Here is an 18,727-nt window from a genome sequence, read left to right as displayed (position 1 = left end):
GCAGTATAGAGGCTCTGTGCAACTGTGTGCTGGTCAGTGTGCTGCAGCTGCAGAGCAGCCAGCCTCAAGTGCTTCGGACCACAAAGGGCAGCATTAAACTGCCTCAACACAAAAGCTTGAGTACAAAGTACAAACATTCTTTTAGTTTATGGCCAAAACTCCAGTCTCACCTTAACACAACCTGTACACTTCTTTATACAGTTGAATCTACTTTAGTCTAAGGACAGGACACCTTGAAACACTCATCAACAGAGATATCCAATGAAAACCAAACATTTTTTAAACCACAGAGGATTAAAAGTGTTGGGCCACATCTATTTTCAGTTTGTTTGGGGTTAGGTTTGGTTTAGTGTAGATTATTTTGTCAAAATTTAAGGATGATGTTTGTTTGAATGTTTTCAATCAGGGTTTAGCTTGGTTAGTTATTTTACAATGTGAATTTTTATTTTTTCTATTTTTAATCCACTGATCGTTGACTGATAGCAAAACTCACCTGTTTTGGCATTTTGAGAAAAAAAAAGATGGCACATTTTGGCCCAAAAAACTGCGATCCTTAAACCATCCTTCTAACAAGGCTCTTAATGGCATTTTATAAATGCCATCTGATTAAGTTTGAACATTCATGAAGTTATGGTGAAAGCACTATGTGAAAATATTAACATTATATTTTTGTTTAATCAATTCGAGCACAAGAAAACACCAACATATTTTTTACTGGTGACAAGAAATGAAGCGTTTTTTTTTTTTCTCTTGAAAGTATAATGACAGAGTGGACATGACACAGTGTTTCCTGATCTGACCCTTTGTCAGTATCTTGTGTCAGGTCCACATTGTAAAGACATACAACGAGTCGGGGAACACAAAGATGTAAAGAGATAAACTACCAGGGCCCTTCACTTCAGGGACTGTTCACAGTGCTGTCCATACGCTATCTGTGTCTTAGATCCACAATAAAGAAACTGTTTATGTTATGTGCTTTCCTTTAATAGATGTCACTGGACTATATTTGTGGTTGTGTCTTCCTCAAACAACAACATCTTTCATTCAGCCGTGAAGCAGACCACTTTTTTATGTTGTTTGGATGGTCTCGTGGTGGAATACATTCAGACTCAGTCTCTGACAAAGTACTAATATAGAAAGCTTCTGTTACTCTGTCAGTCCTTACTTACAGGAAAAATTACATGTGTACATACAATCCTGAAGCAAAGTGTCTCCTGTGCGATCTGGATGAGGTTGAACGTGACCTACTGTCCTTTTTACTGCGATCTTCAAGTTTTTCTAAAAAATGTCTGAACTGAGCACCCCAGTACATACATACATACATACATACATACATACATACATACATACATACATACATACATACATATGCAACCTATACATGAAGTCAACTCAGTGTTTATTTAAGCCAGTTTCAAGTTGATTTTCATAACAACAATCTAGACATGTGGTGTACACATAACGTTTGTTAATAAGCTGTAACTGATGCTTGTGACGAGTTTTACACTCCAGATTCATCTCCTGAAGGGGGAAAACTCTTCTGTGCTCACTTCATACCTCACTTTGAGGTTTATTTGAGCCATTTCTCAATATTTTCTTACACAATCATTTATGTTGGAATTTTGTTGATTTATTTTCCAGAGGGCAGCTCCAAACTGAAATTTGACATTGGTGTGAAATTTTATAAAGCTGCGTAAGCTCTCTACTGAGTATCATTTTTGTAAATTAATGACTAAAACAGGTTCTCTGAAATTCAGCAGCAGGTGCTGAGGTCAGGCTTTCTGATTTTAAAGTTGGTACTTTTCTTTATGCAGATGATTTAGTTCTTCTGGTGGAGGCTGAACACGATCTTCAGAGTAAATATTGTAAATTGCTGGTGAAGTGAATGGCAACAAAAATGAATAAGATAAAACTGAGATCATATAACATTAGGAAAAGGGGATACCTTAATGTAAGTTTGTGTTTCATATTGGTTCAGTTCTTTTGTCATAATCAGAGAGTTACAAATATTTTGGTTTTAGCTTAGATGATAATCTCATTTTGGAAATGGGCTCTGGGGCCCTACCAACAGATGTAAAGCTTTGTATCCAAGCTTTGTAAATATCTTGGTTACAACATGTACATACAACTGTTTAAATCTTGTGTCTGCTTTTCGGGTTTGCATAAAATGGTCTCAGAACTGTCCATATGTGGAAATATAGGATGTGAGTCGTGACCTTAATTAAAAGAGAGACATTCTGGTACTGTATAATAGATTAATTAACATGCCTGACAACAGACTTCTTTAAATCTTAATTGTTCAAATATAATTATGATTGTGCAAATTGACTTACAGAATTAGTCTAAATTTGCTTTACAATATATATTTTCAAACAAGTTGCCTTGCTGTGTTAGTTATAAATATTTTTTAATATCAGCTATTTGGAAACTATCCTTAAATTGATGAGAGCTCAAAGTCTGCTTGCACTCACTTAAGATCTGTGATTCTGCTGCAAACTGGACGCTTCCATTCAGTCTCGGGGATAGAAAGTTTATTATGTTTATGTGCGATCTGGATGAGGTTGAGAGTGAAATGCATTTTATTTTCTACTGTCCTTTTTACTAAGTTTTTCTGAAAATGTCTGAACTGAGCACCCCAGTCTGCCTCAGTGTAGATACAGTGCATGTTAAATATGTGACAGTTGACATTGCTGTTTTGTTAAATGTCTACCATCGACACATCAAAGCACCATATGTTTAATTTGTAACGTTTATATCTGATAAGCTTTTGACACGTGTATGCAGTGTAGTTGCTTCCTTTCCTTTTTGTCCTTATGCCCCTGACGGTAATGTAATTACTTAATTGTAAGCCTATGTGGACTAGGCACCTTAAGCTGTCTGAAACTTAACTTTCAAGCGAAGTAGGAGACACAGTGTATCTGGTAGATAAATTGAAATAAACATTCATATTTTTTAAGTCTTAAAACGTTGGTGGAGGACATCTCTAACTTCGTTAAAATTATAACGCATCCGTCGTTCTATTACGTCGGAATCTGCCGCCGCCATTTTGAAAGGTGTTGGAGCTTCCGTCCCCACGTGAGGAAGGAAGTGAGTGCGGAGAGAAAACGGAGCAATCGAGCGGAGCGGCTGAAGCAGGCGAGCCAGGGCCATCACTCAGCTCTACTCGTCTGGACTATCCGGGCTAACTTTAGCTACATGTGCTGAGGTCGAGGAGGAAACTGATCTCAACCGCAACAATGCCGACAGTTACTTTACCGCCGAAAGAGAACGCTCTCTTCAAGAGGATTCTGGTGAGTTGGTCGTTAAAGAGCTGCTTAACGACAGCTGCAGTTAATACGAACAAGTGACGAGCTGAAAGGTCCGTCGGCGTCTCGCGGAGTGTCAGTGTAGATCTCCGGTGTTAGCATTAGCTTCAGTTGGTTAGCAAAATGGCATCATTGAATGGGTTAACTAGCCCGGCCCTGATATGCGCTGTCACCGTAACGTAAAGCTAAAATGGTTGTTCGTGACTTGTGGTCATTCGGACACATGTTTTCACGGTGATTAAAACAAAGCACTCCAGAAAAAATAAACGTTGGTGCTGGTTTATGTAGCAGGGCTTAGCTAGTTAGTTGAGACAGGCCTCACCGCCTGTCAAACACAACAACCAATAACTTAGCAGTAATGCTAGTTCCCGCGATGGCTAACACGCTAGCCAGTGCAACAGTCGTGCATGGTGTGAAGTAGGCTTCTCAAGCTGCCATTATAGATGTTGCGGCATTTGTTTTGTTGTTAGTTGAATGCAAAATGGGTGTCTGTATCGGGTTGTAACTGCACGTTTATTTTATGCCAGACCTGGGCCATGTTAACCTGCCATCCGAGCTCAGCCCACTGGCTGGCCATTTGACGTTAGCTAATCGGCTAACGTTAGCCATCTAGATATTTTAGGTTAGCAGACTTTAGGTAATTGTCAGTATTAAGCCGTGTGAGAGACATCGGCCTGCATACATTACCATCACTGCACTGGGTTAGATTAGGTCAAACTGGTAGCGCATGTGTAAAGACTAGAGGAAATTAGTAGAGGACCGGTGTGATTGTGTCAGCAAATCTGTGTCTGCTTCAGGCCCGCTTTGCTCTGGCACCTACCAACCCACCCATCCATCCATCCATCCATCCCTCTCTTCCGTGTTCTAGTCCTTGTGTCGCCCCGCTGTTTGCTTTCCCTACACTGTTTTATGTGGGTCAGAGGAATGGTTGAACAGGTGCGGATTAAGTGTAGCTTTAATTTTTGCAGTGTGACAGTAGCTGAACTGTCTATGAACTCAGCGTAGCTTTTGCTGCACACAAATCTCCCTCCTCTGCTGCCATGCTTGCAGTTATCGATGTGTGTTGTTTAACATCTCTACATGGGCATCCAGCTCCGTACTTTCTAGGAACTGTGTGTATAACGTTGGCAGCGATCAGTTATTTGTCGCTCACCAGTTCAAATAAATACCACTTGTTTTGAAATTCGTTTCCAATGGTAGGGGCTTTGCAGGGAGTTGGTGCATGTTTATCAACATTTTGGCAGAGGACTGACATTCAGTGGCATGCACCGGATCTTGAAAAGTTGGACCTTGTATTTGCTGAATACCTCAGAGCAGGTATCCCTGAATTGTTGTTGGAAGGCACTGCTTAATGTGTTGGATTGAAATTGTGTTTTTCAGATCTCACATTAATTGTAGAATTTAATTTGTGCTTAAACAGTTAAATAACTTTGAATAATAGTTGAAATGAAGAATAACTTTCACCACCATACTTACTATACTTACCAAATCTGTTTATCTGTGGACTACACTGCTTTGTTTTGTTTGCGGAGCTGGTGATTGAACAGTCTTCTGGTAGTTTTATTGTCTGCACTAGCATCTTCATGATTTAGTATGCAGTTGGCATAAAATGCTAATGCTGATAAATATGATTTTAAACACTTATATTTAAATAAAAAATAGAGGTAAACTTTAGGTCTTGTTTACAGCTAATAAATCTGAAATGATTTTGTCTGGTGGAGATTGTTGTGTGAATAAAAGTATTGCCATCAACTTTTCTGCCGTAGGAATGTGATATGAGACTTCAAACAGTTTTCTCCCTGGCTGTAGTTGGGAGGTGACCACACCCCTCTTTATTTTTGCTTTCCCAGACTGGGTGCCCAAATGCATTATTAGAAGTTGGCAGTTTTCCAGCTTCTGGTTGGCAGTGGAATTGGATGCGTTTCCATTTTACTCATTTGGGGGGGCACTTTTCCTTACTGATAGCCTAACCTAAAGATGGACCCTGCATCAGTAATATCATTATAATAGCAATTTTCATCAACACTTTATTGCAGTCTTGTTTTAGCATGAAAACATCCCTACTGTTTATGAATTTGAAGGAGAATGCATAGCATTCTCCCCAAGTTGCATCAACAAATGTTACAAGTAAAGTAAAAAACACAACTCTGTTGTACACTTGAAAGTCATGTCGACATAAGAGAAAACTATTGCTGCCTGATAACTCTTCAGAATTGTACAATCCTGACTCAAAGGAGTGTAACTGGCTGTGTGTAGTGTCTTGATGTGATGAGCCTGGATGGATGTAATTCTTATAACTGTACTTCCAGGTATTTAATTTAATTTCACTGATACCTGTAGCAACACGTCCCCCATCAAAGGGTAGCCCCTTATGTTTTTGGCTAAGAGTTAATGCTGCTGGACAAGAGCATTACAGTGGAACTGAGTCTCACTGTTGAAATGGTTTGTCCAGGACTGTCTAGATGTATTATGGGTAGTGTTGGGGTTTCTGATAGCTTAAATATTTCTGACTAGGTGCTAAAAAGCTTGTGAACATGTGTACTTTGCTGAAACCCAACCATAACAATGTTTCCTGTCACTACCTTCCTTCCAACATGCCATGAATGTGGCATCAGTGCTTTGGAGCAAGCTTTGAAACATTTTCCCTAAATCTACTGTTTGCCCCTACGGCTCCTTGCAGTGAGCCCTGCAGCTCAGAGCCACCGCTCTGACACATTCTCTCTGTAACTCAGGGGGCTGAGTTATTTTGGGTGAGGTAGAGAACATGCTGGATAAGCACAGCTGCTGGTGTTAATGTTGCTAAATTTACATTAAATGTGCAGTACAGTATGTGTGACTGTGTAGTAGCATCAGTATTTTTGCATAATGCATGTGTGACTGTTTGAGCACTCATTTGTGGTTGACACTGCTGACAGCACATTGTCTATTGTTGTGATAAAAGTAAAGTGTGATACAATGATGAAGACTTTGGTTTGGTTACTGTCTAATACAACAATACAATAGTAGAGATGCAGTGATTGGAATTTCCTTGGACAGTTCAGTTTTTCTTTCTAAGAACTATAATTGACAGATACACTAATATTTTGTAACTTTTCTTTAATCAGCAATTCAATTGTATGTTCATAATAAAACATTGACTATTAACTATGAAATAACAAAGTGAAGGTCTCTCGCTCTCTCTCTGTCTCTCTCTCTCTCTTACCCAATAAGGGTAAAGAAAATCATGTGACTGCTTTCTGATGAGTAGTAAAGCGCTTCACTTTTTGGACCGGTCATAAATGATGAATTATTATTAATATTATTATTATTATTATTAATGATGGTCATTATCCAATGCACAGCAGCAGTGTAAGAGTCTGATTAAGTTTGTTGTTTTGAATGTTTTTGTGGTTGTTCTTCCACGGCTTACTTTGGCCTTACACGTGTTACAAATGGTGAGCTGCTTGTTCACTCACGGTGCAACCGGCGGCATGTTTGTGAGTGTGCGCATTGCTGTGTCTGTGTTGTTGTGAGCACGACCGTTGTGCGGCACATCAGTGGAAATGTGACCAGCACATAATTGGATACATGAAAGACTGATCAGCCGGTCATAGTCCATCAAGCTGAAAACCGACTGTGCATCTTTCTCTTTACCAGTCTACTTTTCCACACAGAAACATAATGCCAAAAAAAAAAAAAAAGCAACATTACTCAAATAACCAGACATCATTTTCTAAGTGTTTTAAAAACTTGTGAATTATAGGTTATGTAACTGAATTTTTCCAAATGTTTTCAGCCCATACAGTTCTTGATCAGTGGTTTGACTGTTAATGCTAAATTAGACATATTTTACGGGGATGTGCTGCTTGATTTTAATAGGCTGGCATGGGTTAGGGGAGGTCTTATGCATTCTTGGCATTATTTCTCTAAATGTTATTGACAGTGCAGCCACAGATCATCCACTCCACTGTGAAATTCACTGGCTCATGTTAAATGCCATCTTTTCTCTGTGGGATTACCAGTGAAGAAAAAGCATAATTTCCAATGCAGCTGTTTTGTTTATTTTTCCATAGAAGGACAAGGATTTATTACTCAAGACTCAATGCAAAGCTGAGACCTTGTGCATGCTTTTCAGTATGTTGATTATAGAATAAATCAGGGTAATGGTGTACTGAGCTGGGCCAAATATTTTCACTAGTTCAGTAACAGGTTTGGGGTAGTAGGTTGTTATAGTTGCTTCTTGTTTTGATTCTGCATGTGGAGAGAAATTGGTGTCAGTAAAAAAAGATGCTGGTGACAAGGTTGTACCATTGATGTGGATATTGTGGCTGGCTGTGTGTATGCAAACCTCTTAATGTGTATCCATTAGCCCCCTACACCACTCAGCAGTTGGTCTTTTTATGCACCAGCATGCACGCTTTTGTTTCACATTGTCCTTTATATGTACAGTTCAGTTAGAGTGCAGTATGTAGATAAAGCTACTGACAGGACATGTTTCCTCTGTCCTCTAGCCCCATGTCTCAGCTAATGGTGTAATCCTTCACTTGGCTCAACAGTGAATTACTTGTAATTTCATAACTGACCTTGGCACCAGTCTGTGACGTTGACACCATCTTTTTTCACCATTAGTGAAGTCGGTGATGGGACAGCGAAGTGTCATCCGCCAGCTTAACTCGCTCTCTCACTCTCTACCTCTCTCTCCCCTGACAGTCAGTCATCAGCTTAAAAACAGAGGTGGCGTACTGTTTGTGCAAACCTAAATATAACTTGAGGGCAAAATGTTGGTAATCTCTGAAGGTAGTGTAATACTATGTGTGTCTTTATTAAAAAAAATCTTTCAACATTAAGCTCTGTTATGTACAAAAGTCTTTTTAAACGTTTATATAGGACCGTTCTTGAAATACCTTATGTTATAATGTTCCGTTGTTGTAATGTCATAGCTGGTCGTCTTACACCAACATTAACCTTCTCTGAATTTGTGACCACAACTTTTAAGTGTTCACTTACTCACAATTTGTTGTCCCTTGTTTTTTTAAGATCATTTAATTTCCATCCAAAAAGTATCATTCTTAGAAGGCACTTAATGTGGTTTACATATGCTTTAAGGCACTACCCTGTATTTCACTAGTGCACATCACAAAAAAAGGAATAAAAAGACAAATGTCCTTTTCACTGTTTTTGTTTACATCATGTGGAAGAATCAAATGGATCCTGGTAAACTGAGCTTGTTGTTATGAGCTGGGACAAGGCTGTGAGCTCCAGAGTGACTGTTACACTTCTTTTTTCTGTCTGAATTATGACTCGTTTTATCTTTGCCTAATGTGACTTGTCTTTCCTTCCTTTTGACAGCGATGTTACGAACACAAACAGTACAGAAACGGGCTCAAGTTCTGCAAACAAATCCTGTCCAACCCCAAGTTTGCAGAGCATGGAGGTAAGCAGCAGAAGTGTAGATGTATGGAAAATAGATCCTCTTCATTCAATGTGTCCCACACTGTCTTCTTTTGCCTTGTCTCTCTTTCAGAGACCCTGGCGATGAAGGGTTTGACCCTGAACTGTCTGGGGAAAAAGGAGGAGGCCTACGACCTGGTGAGAAGAGGCCTCCGCAACGACCTCAGGAGCCACGTCTGTATCCTTACATGGTTATTCCAGACACACTTTTTTACGTGCCGGTGAAGGAGATATGCTCTTGAGTTAAGTTGTTTTTTTCAGCAGTGTCTTTTGTAAAATGGGAGAACGTGTGTGTTTGATGCCACAGGACCTTGAGATGCCACACATTGTATAGAGGAGCTCTTGTCTCTGTGGAGCACAGTCAGCACATCCTCTCTCTCTCTATCTGTCTCTTTTTCTGCTTCTGTCTCTCTCTCTCTCTCTCTCTCTCTGTCTCTTTTTCTGCTTCTGTCTCTCTCTCTCTCTCTCTCTCTCTCTGTCTCTTTTTCTGCTTCTGTCTCTCTCTCTCTCTCTCTCTCTCTCTGTCTCTTTTTCTGCTTCTGTCTCTCTCTCTCTCTCTCTCTCTCTCTGTCTCTTTTTCTGCTTCTGTCTCTCTCTCTCTCTCTCTCTCTCTCTCTCTCTCTCTCTCTTTTTCTGCTTCTGTCTCTCTCTGGCTTCCAGGCCACAGAGAAATCTGTGCCGTTTCCAGCAGATAAGTGCTATCTCAGCCTAAGCCCTGACTAAAGTCAACATATCTCTAAGCAGACACACTGCTATCGTTTCAGCTTCACCAGTCATTTGTTATCTTGAGTCTGGCAAAAACCTGTCCTGTTTATGTAGTGTGCATTCATGGAGATGTATGCTGATATATGAAGTGCGTTGTTTTAAAAAGCACAGACAAGAAAATTAATCAAACCTAGTCCAGCTGAATCACAGATGAAGCGTGAGGAGAACAGTTGTCAAAAACATGTGACTTTCTGACCATTAATGCTAGTGGACCACGATTTGATGGAATTCCATAAGAATCTCCCCCTCTTTTTGAAGTCAGTCATACTAATGTTTTTTTATACACAGTTGTAACACCAGAATCTACATGTTAATTTACATCTTTGGTCTCATCCCTGATTAGTTTTAATCATTGCTGACTTCAGTAAGCATCTGAAATCAACTCGGATTGCTAGGTCCACCAATTTGTATAATCAGAAGATGGGCGGGAGATTAATCTGCACCCACAGGTGCGATATAAGTCTATTGTTTGTCACTGTGCATTCGGTTATTGATTTCAAATTATAGCCATTTTTTCTGTGTAGGTATAATGCATTCCTGCTTCTCATTTTCTCCTGTTTGCCTTGCCCTGCTGCGATTTTCTGCCATGAATACTACAGGGGTTTAGTTCTTATACTACATAAGAGTCTTTTACTACACCCCTGGGGGTGTAGTATAAGAACTAAAATTTAAATTTACCCCTCTAATTTTGAAGTGGTAGCAGACTGAGTTCTAGTTTTAAAGTTCTATTAAGGAAGGATCATTATTGTTGATCTCAGAGAGGAAATGAATTCAGCATTAACTCCTACATGTTCAGTACTAGGGTTGGGTAGCTAAACCCGTTGCCAGTGTGGCACCAGTTCCTATACGACCAGTATCTATCGGACCAAATCAAAACGCAGATTTCGGTGCCACTTAAATGCCCGACCTGTCAATTAAAATATTTGTATTCTAGAACTGACGTTACAGACAGCAGAAGCATCACGTGGCATCGCTGGTCAACATTACTCTTGCTCGGATGGCAGCAGGTAGTCTTCTGTTAGCTAGTAGCTATCATAAGCATGGTTAAACTGCTTAAAGCTAAATGATCTAAACTGTAGCTGTATTTCACTCGAAAGGATACCAACACCGGGACAACAAATGTTTAAAAACAGTTGTGTCCATTGGACACAAATCTACTTCCCATAGCACGAGTGAGTTTTTGATCATCCTTTTGTACTTAAGTATAGGTTCAGGCACTGGTACCGTATTAAAAGTATCATTTTTTCCACCATTATCAGAAAAAGCCCAAACAATACCCAACCCTATTCAATACACAACCAACACTGAACACATGTTGACACAACTTAAAAGAAATAAAATCACACCCCAAACATTACGCCCCCTTTTGATATCAGTTTGGTAACATCAGGTGTTATGGACCGACTATGTGTGTATGTTCCTTAACTTCCCGTGTGTCCCAGGTTGGCACGTTTACGGTCTACTGCAGCGCTCGGATAAGAAGTATGATGAGGCCATCAAGTGTTACCGCAATGCTCTGAAGTGGGACAAGGACAACCTGCAGATCCTCCGAGACCTGTCCCTGCTTCAGATCCAGATGAGAGACCTGGAGGGCTACAGGGTGAGGAATGTCAGAGGGTTGATGGGTTGTATCTGGTTGCATAATAATTCTGCTTTTCATCAGCATAATGAAAGACAAAAAGAGTCAGGTTTTAGAAATATGGCAACTTTTCTTTTTAACACAAGAACAAAACGGGCTTCAACAATTTGTGGTGAAAGAACTTTCTTGAGAGCACACACTCCCATCTGTCGTTCTGGCTGGTCCAGGGCGCAGTATGGCGCTGATTTGGAGCGGACGCAGTGTATCAGCAGGCAGATATCAGGTTGCAGTCAGTCTTCACAATGTAGAACAGCTCTCTTGGGACACAGCCTGGGATTTAGATGCTTATTTAGTGCAAGGTATGAAATGGCAAGATGAAAGTCTGGTTGAAAGGATTAAAAATATGGATGGGAGAGGGAAAAGGGCGGGGCTCTGAGTCAGAGCGTATTAGGTGTTTTTTTTGTTTTGTATTGTTTTTTAAGTTCTCTCTGAGCCAGCTAGAAACATCCTGGTGTCAGAACCATGAATCAGCAAAATTGCTCTTCTCCACTTTGTGCTGCCAACCGTTGCCTCACTTTTTTTCCCCCTGTTCATCTCCTCAGCTACACATCTGAAGTTGAATCTTTTCTCACATCTTTGATGTTGAGCATGGCTAAATAGACCTTTTTTTGTTTTTTTCTTTTTCTATAGGAGACACGGTACCAGCTGTTGCAGCTGCGTCCCGCCCAGCGGGCTTCCTGGATTGGATACGCCATCGCTTATCACCTCCTGGAGGACTACGAGATGGCTGCGAAGATCATTGAGGAGTTTAGGAAAACACAACAGGTTGGACACAGTTAGACTTTAGCACTTGCAGAAAGTCTGTCCTTTTCAACCTTCTTAGAAAAGGTCAGATGTGGCGTCAGAATTGAGAAAATGCTTTAGCAAAGGGCCAAGAAGAGAGACCATGCAACACACTGCAGTGTAAGATGAGTGACAGAATTGTTGATATTTCTTGTCATGTAGTAGGTGTCTGACTTACTGACTGATGAATCAGAGTTGTAGTGTGTGCTTTGTGGCCAGTCTTCCTCTTAAAGAGTCTCAAATAAGGGTGTTGTCTCTGTCGCCTCCACATCGGTCACAGCCACAATACAGCTCTCTCTCCCTCGCTCCCTGGTGTGATCGTGATAAGACCAGTCTGCTTCCTGCTTTTGTACCAACTTAGTAATACAACAAGCTGGTGTGAAAAGACAAATGCGCATATATTCCAAGTATGATGCTGAGTTTCCTCAGAAGTAAAGATATAGAAGTCCACCCAGTGGCTTTATTTTTTACTGTTGCTTTGTCTTATACACAATGGCAATTCAACATTTTGGTCCTAATAAGCACCCTGGTCACTTATACCTAAAACTCACAACAGCAATCTGAAGAGGTCTGAACAAGCGACATTTTCATCTTCCTCTCAACTAGGGTTGTCACCATACCAGAAATCTGGCAGTTGGTACCAATACCAATAAAATTCCAAGATTGTTAATACCAAAGCAAAAACAGAAAACGGAGGCTACTCCGTATACACAGTAACATTCGCACATGTACCGTAGTTTAAATTGACTGATAAGGTGACGGACCCATGATGTGAAAATATTCATTTAAAAAGTATTATATTTCATTAGACTGAACAGTGGTGACAGTAGCCAACTAATGTTGTGAGCACCCAGCTCACGTTATGAGCTGTCACTAAACAAGCCAAGTCTGTGCAAACGTTTTGTGTGGAGTGTTGCTACAACAGATGTCAGCTGTTGCTATTCACAAACAATAACAGTAACATTTCAGAACATGAATAATTTAATGACATGTTAATGTAAAGTTAAAGCCGGGAAACTCACTCACCCTGAGTTCTGTGTACAGGTCTGGGTTCTGCCTTTGAAAAGCTTAGACAAGTTTGAGTTGTTTCCACCTGTGACACTGTTGCATATTGGTTTTTGGTTATCTATTACTTGTCTCTGATGGTCCACATCAAATACAGAATATCTCCATACACCATTCTTGCCTTTTTTTCCTTTTTTTTTTTCTTCCACAAGTTGCGGTGGACCCGTATCTGCTGCTATTCCACGTGTTGTTGTTCGTGTTTACTGTGCCTGCCTTCTTCTCTTTGAGTTTGATGTCAGACTACAACTCTTATAGTTATATATATATATATAATTTGGCATCAACCTGGTACCGAAGTATCGGTTCTCATGACAGCCCTTCTTTCAACATAACACAGGGATGACTTGAGCGCCTTCAGACTAATGTAAAGGCTGCAGCAGCACAACATGCAGAGAGAGATTAAATGCACATCCTCCCCTGAAATAAATGTATTATCTCAGTCTTCATTTTTTATGAAAAACAGCCCTCATACAGCTGCATTAATAATTTGACCAACGATATCCAACAAAACACTTTATATACAGCATGTGAGCTAACATGAATTGGTCTCAACTCACGTCATGTCATTCATTCTGTCGGATATTGTAAAACAGAGCAGAATGAAACAGATGTGAAAATGTGCAGTGTTACATATTCCATGTCTGAAAAGGGCTTGACATCTCTCCCCCCTTGTGTTGTCTTACCAGACATCTCCCGACAAAGTTGACTACGAGTACAGCGAGCTGCTGCTGTACCAGAACCAGGTCCTGAGGGAGGCAGGCCTCTATAAGGAGGCGCTCGAGCATCTGTCCAACTATGAGAAGCAGATCTGTGACAAACTGGCAGTGGAGGAGACACGAGGTGGGTCACTGCTTCATACTCTTAATGCCACTCTGAAACCAGAGCCTGACTCACCAATTGAAAACAAGGAGTTTAACTTTGTTTTCAGACGGTGGGTTCAACATGGTAGTAATTACAAGTAATTACAGTTTAAAGGTTAGATATGATTAAGCACAAGGCAATGGCTTAGCTTTACCTTTTTGTACACAGTGTGAGATATCTTTACCCTTTACTCTGTAGTTGCTCTGTACAAGCTGCATCGCACTAAGACGATGTTGATACTGGGGTGAGGTTGTTTTTTAATCGTCTGTATTTTTCAAGATTACAGTTGATTCATTTTAGGTTGAATCTGAGCAGCTTCTAACAAGTTGTACATTTAGCGTGGACTCAGACATTAGAGCTCCTCTTCTCATGCTTCTGTAGGAGAGTTGCTGTTGAAGCTCGAGCGTCTGGACGAAGCAACAGAAGTGTATCGTCGTCTGCAGGAGAGGAACCCAGAGAACTGGTCCTATTACCACGGCCTGGAGAATGCCCTAAAGCCAAGTATGACACTCTATTCTTTCTAGCATAATCTTCTCATCACTTACCATTGAAATATCTACACAAGCCACATCTGTCAACACTGTACTGACTTTTCTTGCCCTTTCAGGCAGTGTAGAGGAGAGACACAAGATCTATGAGGAAGCCTGGGAGAAGTTTCCCAAAGGACTGGTTCCTCGTCGGCTGCCCCTCAACTTCCTCTCTGGTGAGACCAATAATATATCTCCTCCCAGCTAAACTTAAAATCTCAGTCCATGTGGTCAGAATATAATACCAGACAAGTAGCTGTATTCATCCTTAATTGTTAAGGTCTTCATTCATTTGTGTTCATGATATTTGGACCTTCACTTTTTTTGTTTAATATTTTATTCCTCAATTTTAAAAAATCCTCTAATGAATATTCGTAAATATGTTATATAATCCCGTCTGTCTCACCCTGTTTGTCTGCAGGTGAGAAGTTCAGAGAGTGTCTTGACAGATATCTGAGGATGAACTTCAGTAAAGGCTGTCCGCCTGTCTTCACCACACTCAAATCACTGTACAACGACAAAGAAAAGGTGACAGCACTACTGCTAGAGATGTCTGCTGACTGATCCAAATCACAGTGACACTTTGTCCTCACTTCACTTAAAACCAGCTGACAGGATGCACTGAAGGAAGTGAGGTCAAACCGGAGGAAAGATACTACTGTGTTAGATTAGTTACTCTGAAATATTCCCTCACTTCCTGCTGCAGGTGAGATGATGAACTTTGTCCTCTCTTTTTTCGCAGGTGGCAATAATAGAGGAGTTGGTGGTCAGCTATGAAACCTCATTAAAAAGCTGTAGAATGTTCAGCCAGAATGGTGAGGAGAAAATTTGATTTATGATTCTGAATTCATTCATTCAATTCTTTTCAACCAATAATATTGAGTTGCTGCACACATGTAGTGTAATGTACATCTTTTAAATTCCTGAATTAATTATTGTTATTAATTTAGCTGTTGCAGTCATTTGTTTACAAGCCTCAAGGCATAAACCTACAAATCTGCTTTCTACTGTCACAGATGATGGAAAGGAGGAGCCACCGACCACGTTGCTCTGGGTGCAGTACTTCCTGTCACAGCACTACGATATGGTTGGCCAGCAGACACTGGCTTTAGAATATATCAACGCAGCCATTGAGAGCACGCCTACGCTCATTGAACTCTTCCTTATCAAAGCCAAGATTTACAAGGTACCATATCCTGCACATTTGTGTGTTTGTTTACTGTTCCATATGTAACTGAGGAGCATTTCTCAGTTGCCATCTTGTTTCATGATTGTTGTATTGACCTTTTCCCTCCTGTAGCATGCTGGGAACATCAGAGAGGCTGCTCAGTGGATGGATGAGGCCCAGGCTCTAGACACAGCTGACAGATTCATCAACTCCAAGTGTGCCAAGTACATGCTGAAGGCTGGCATGATCAAAGAGGCTGAGGAAATGTGCTCCAAGTTCACACGGGTGAGAGAACTACGTGTGGCTGTGCACACAAGTACACACTTGACAGCTGACAAGCTGAGGAAGACTTCTAAATACAAGTCATGGATGTATTTTTTGCTAAGTCCATTCATGAAGGAGTACAACCTTGGACCCATGGCCCTTAGAAGTATAAATAACTGAGGGTGGGATTTTTTCTTCACTGATTATTGACTTGTGGCTGATTCAGACAGGAATGCACACACAGAATGACACTGCAATAACAGCGCAACTCATTTATAATACATACTATCATGTTTCTGAGTTAATAATGTTAATGAGCAGAAGACCAGTAGATAGAAAGAGGTTGAGTGTTCAGGTACATGTAATGAGTGTTTTAAGTAACATAACTGATGTCTCTGTTTCTGTGTGGGGTTTTTTTTTTTTTTTTTTGCAAGAGGAGGAACCAGAGGCTGAGATGAGTAAAATAAAACACAAAACCAAGTTAATAAAATAAAATAAAAAAAAGCTGTATAGTAATGCTTTTTTTTTTTTTTTCCTTGTAATATAAATGCCCACTAAACATAATCTGCTCTAGCTCAATGTACTACAAATGTTTCTTTTTTTAAAATACAGAAGATGTCAGTATTGGTCCTTAGTTCTGTTGTAAACATTGTGATATACAGCAAAAACCTGTTTCTTCCAAAAGCATCTATCATATTCTCCTCCTAAATCTCTGTTTAATTGTGACAACACAGACTTCTTGGTGCCTTTTAATGAAATAAGAAGCAAAAGAGTTCACATACAGGCTAAACCTAAACAAGCCTGGTCATGAGTGTCAGCATAATTCTAGATATAAATAATAATAAAAGCTTGGTAATAAATGTCAAAATAACTAGTTGACATCATCATTGACCAAGTCCTTGTCCGTCATTCACTTTGCTCATCAATATGTTTTTATTTTGTCTTTGTCCAGGAGGGAGCATCAGCAGTGGAGAATCTGAATGAGATGCAGTGCATGTGGTTCCAGACGGAGTGTGCACTCGCCTACAAGGGAATGAACAAGTTTGGGGAAGCCCTCAAGAAGTGCCACGAGATCGAAAGGGTGAGTACTTCCCGCCAAGGATTATACTCTGCAAAATTAACATGCTATGTTGGAACAAGACTCTTTTACCAGCTGCATGAAGTCTTTTTATGTATTCATCAGATATGTTATTTTTGACAACTTTCTTCTCCCACCAGCATTTTGTGGAGATCACAGACGATCAGTTTGATTTCCACACCTACTGCATGAGGAAGATGACGCTACGCTCTTACGTGGACCTACTGAAGCTGGAGGACGTGCTCCGGATGCATCCCTTCTACTATAAGGCTGCCATCACCGCCATCCAGATCTACCTGAGCCTCCACGACAATCCCCTGACTGACGACAGCAAGGAGCTGCAGGCTGACACTGGTGAGAGGACAGAGTCTGGACATGTCTTTGTGTAGAGAGTAAAGTCAGACGTGCATTCCTATTAACGCTACCGAGCTGTCGAATTAGTTTCTCAGTGTTTTTAAATGTTCTGCTGGACAAAGAAAAGGAGAAGATTAACACCACTAATCTCTTGTTTTCTGTAGCGAATCTCTCGGACAAAGAGCTGAAGAAGCTTAGGAACAAGCAGCGGAGAGCCCAGAAGAAGGCACAACTGGAGGAGGAGAAGAAGAACGCAGAGAAGGAGAAGCAGCTAAAGAACCAGAAGAAGAAGAAGGAGGATGATGATGAGGAGATCGGAGGGCCCAAAGAGGAGCTCGTTCCGGACAAACTGGTCAAGGTTAGTGTTAGATAGCTCAAGAGCTAAATCTGTTAAGTTCGTGTGGAAAGTTTCTTTATTTAAGTTCCTTTTTATTTGTGACTGTTACAGGTAGAAAATCCACTGGAAGAAGCCGTCAAGTTCCTGATGCCTCTCAAACACCTGGTCAAAGACAAAATTGACACACACCTGCTGGCTTTTGAGATCTACTTCAGGAAAGGTTGGAGCACAAACTCATTTTAATTTTCTGTGTTGATATTATGTCGCTTATCTTTCATTTCTCCTTTGCACACTTACACTATGTCTCCTTTCAGAAAAATACCTGTTGATGCTCCAATCAGTGAAGAGAGCGTTGGCCATTGACCCAGACCACCCATGGCTACACCAGTGTCTAGTACGCTTCTTTAAAGGAGGTAAGACAGGGGTTGATGAATAATACCACAATGCCACCAGATGTAGTAGATCTTTTTAAATTGTTGTTTTTTAACCTAACTTTTTCCTTTTTTTCCCCCTGTAAATCGCCATTCTCATCCTTGTCTTTTGTTTTTCTACACTCCTCCTTCCACCATTGTTTCCTTCTGTCTCATCCTCCTCTCCTCCCTCCTCTCAGTCTCGGAGAGCAAGGACCTGCCGGAGGTGGTCAGGACGGTGCTGAAGCAGGAGATCACCCGGCTGTTTGGAGACAGCAATGCTAAGAGCTTCAACCAGGCCTACCTCAGCAAGCACTCCAACTCCATACCACACCGACTGGCTGGTAGGCCTCTAACACACACACACACACACGCGCGCACGCACGCACGCACGCACACACACACACACACACACACACACACACGTACACACACATGCACGCTCTCACACAATGTTATTGAAAATTTCCTTTTCTAGTATAGAGGGTTGAGCTCTCTTCCTCCATGCCCATCAGCAAACCTTCGTACAACACTGAAATCCCTCGACCACAGTGTCACACCTACTCTACTTTGTTCAGAGGACACGTTTCACACATTTGCTTTCTTAAAATAATCTCTTACTTGCAGATACCAAAAAACGATGTAATTTCTTCAAGTCATATTCCTCCTCTTTAGTCGTAAAAATTTTGGATTTCACTCCTACACACACACACACACACACACACACACACACACACACAC

The 18,727-nt window shown here is 40.7% G+C and overlaps 1 protein-coding gene across 1 annotated transcript; it reads left to right on the top strand.

Moving 5' to 3' along the window:
* Positions 1–3,104: 3,104 nt before the first annotated feature.
* Positions 3,105–18,479, top strand: LOC111652313 (N-alpha-acetyltransferase 15, NatA auxiliary subunit). The gene is made up of 18 exons (XM_023402543.2): positions 3,105–3,290; positions 8,634–8,718; positions 8,809–8,913; positions 10,943–11,100; positions 11,770–11,904; positions 13,674–13,827; positions 14,230–14,349; positions 14,456–14,551; positions 14,797–14,903; positions 15,118–15,190; positions 15,392–15,561; positions 15,676–15,828; positions 16,760–16,888; positions 17,026–17,239; positions 17,404–17,597; positions 17,688–17,796; positions 17,891–17,989; positions 18,187–18,479. The coding sequence occupies exons 1-18, from the start codon at positions 3,237–3,239 to the stop codon at positions 18,462–18,464; spliced, it is 2,433 nt and encodes an 810-aa protein (XP_023258311.2). The 5' UTR covers positions 3,105–3,236; the 3' UTR covers positions 18,465–18,479.
* The last annotated feature ends 248 nt before the right edge of the window (positions 18,480–18,727 follow it).

This window comes from Seriola lalandi, unplaced genomic scaffold, assembly GCF_002814215.2.
Source record: "Seriola lalandi dorsalis isolate HSWRI2012SDOR001 ecotype SW California unplaced genomic scaffold, Sedor1 jcf7180002053942, whole genome shotgun sequence".
Lineage (NCBI taxonomy): Eukaryota > Metazoa > Chordata > Actinopteri > Carangiformes > Carangidae > Seriola > Seriola lalandi.
The sequence above is the reverse complement of the archived record's forward strand: the minus strand, read 5'-3'. Positions and strand labels throughout refer to the sequence as shown.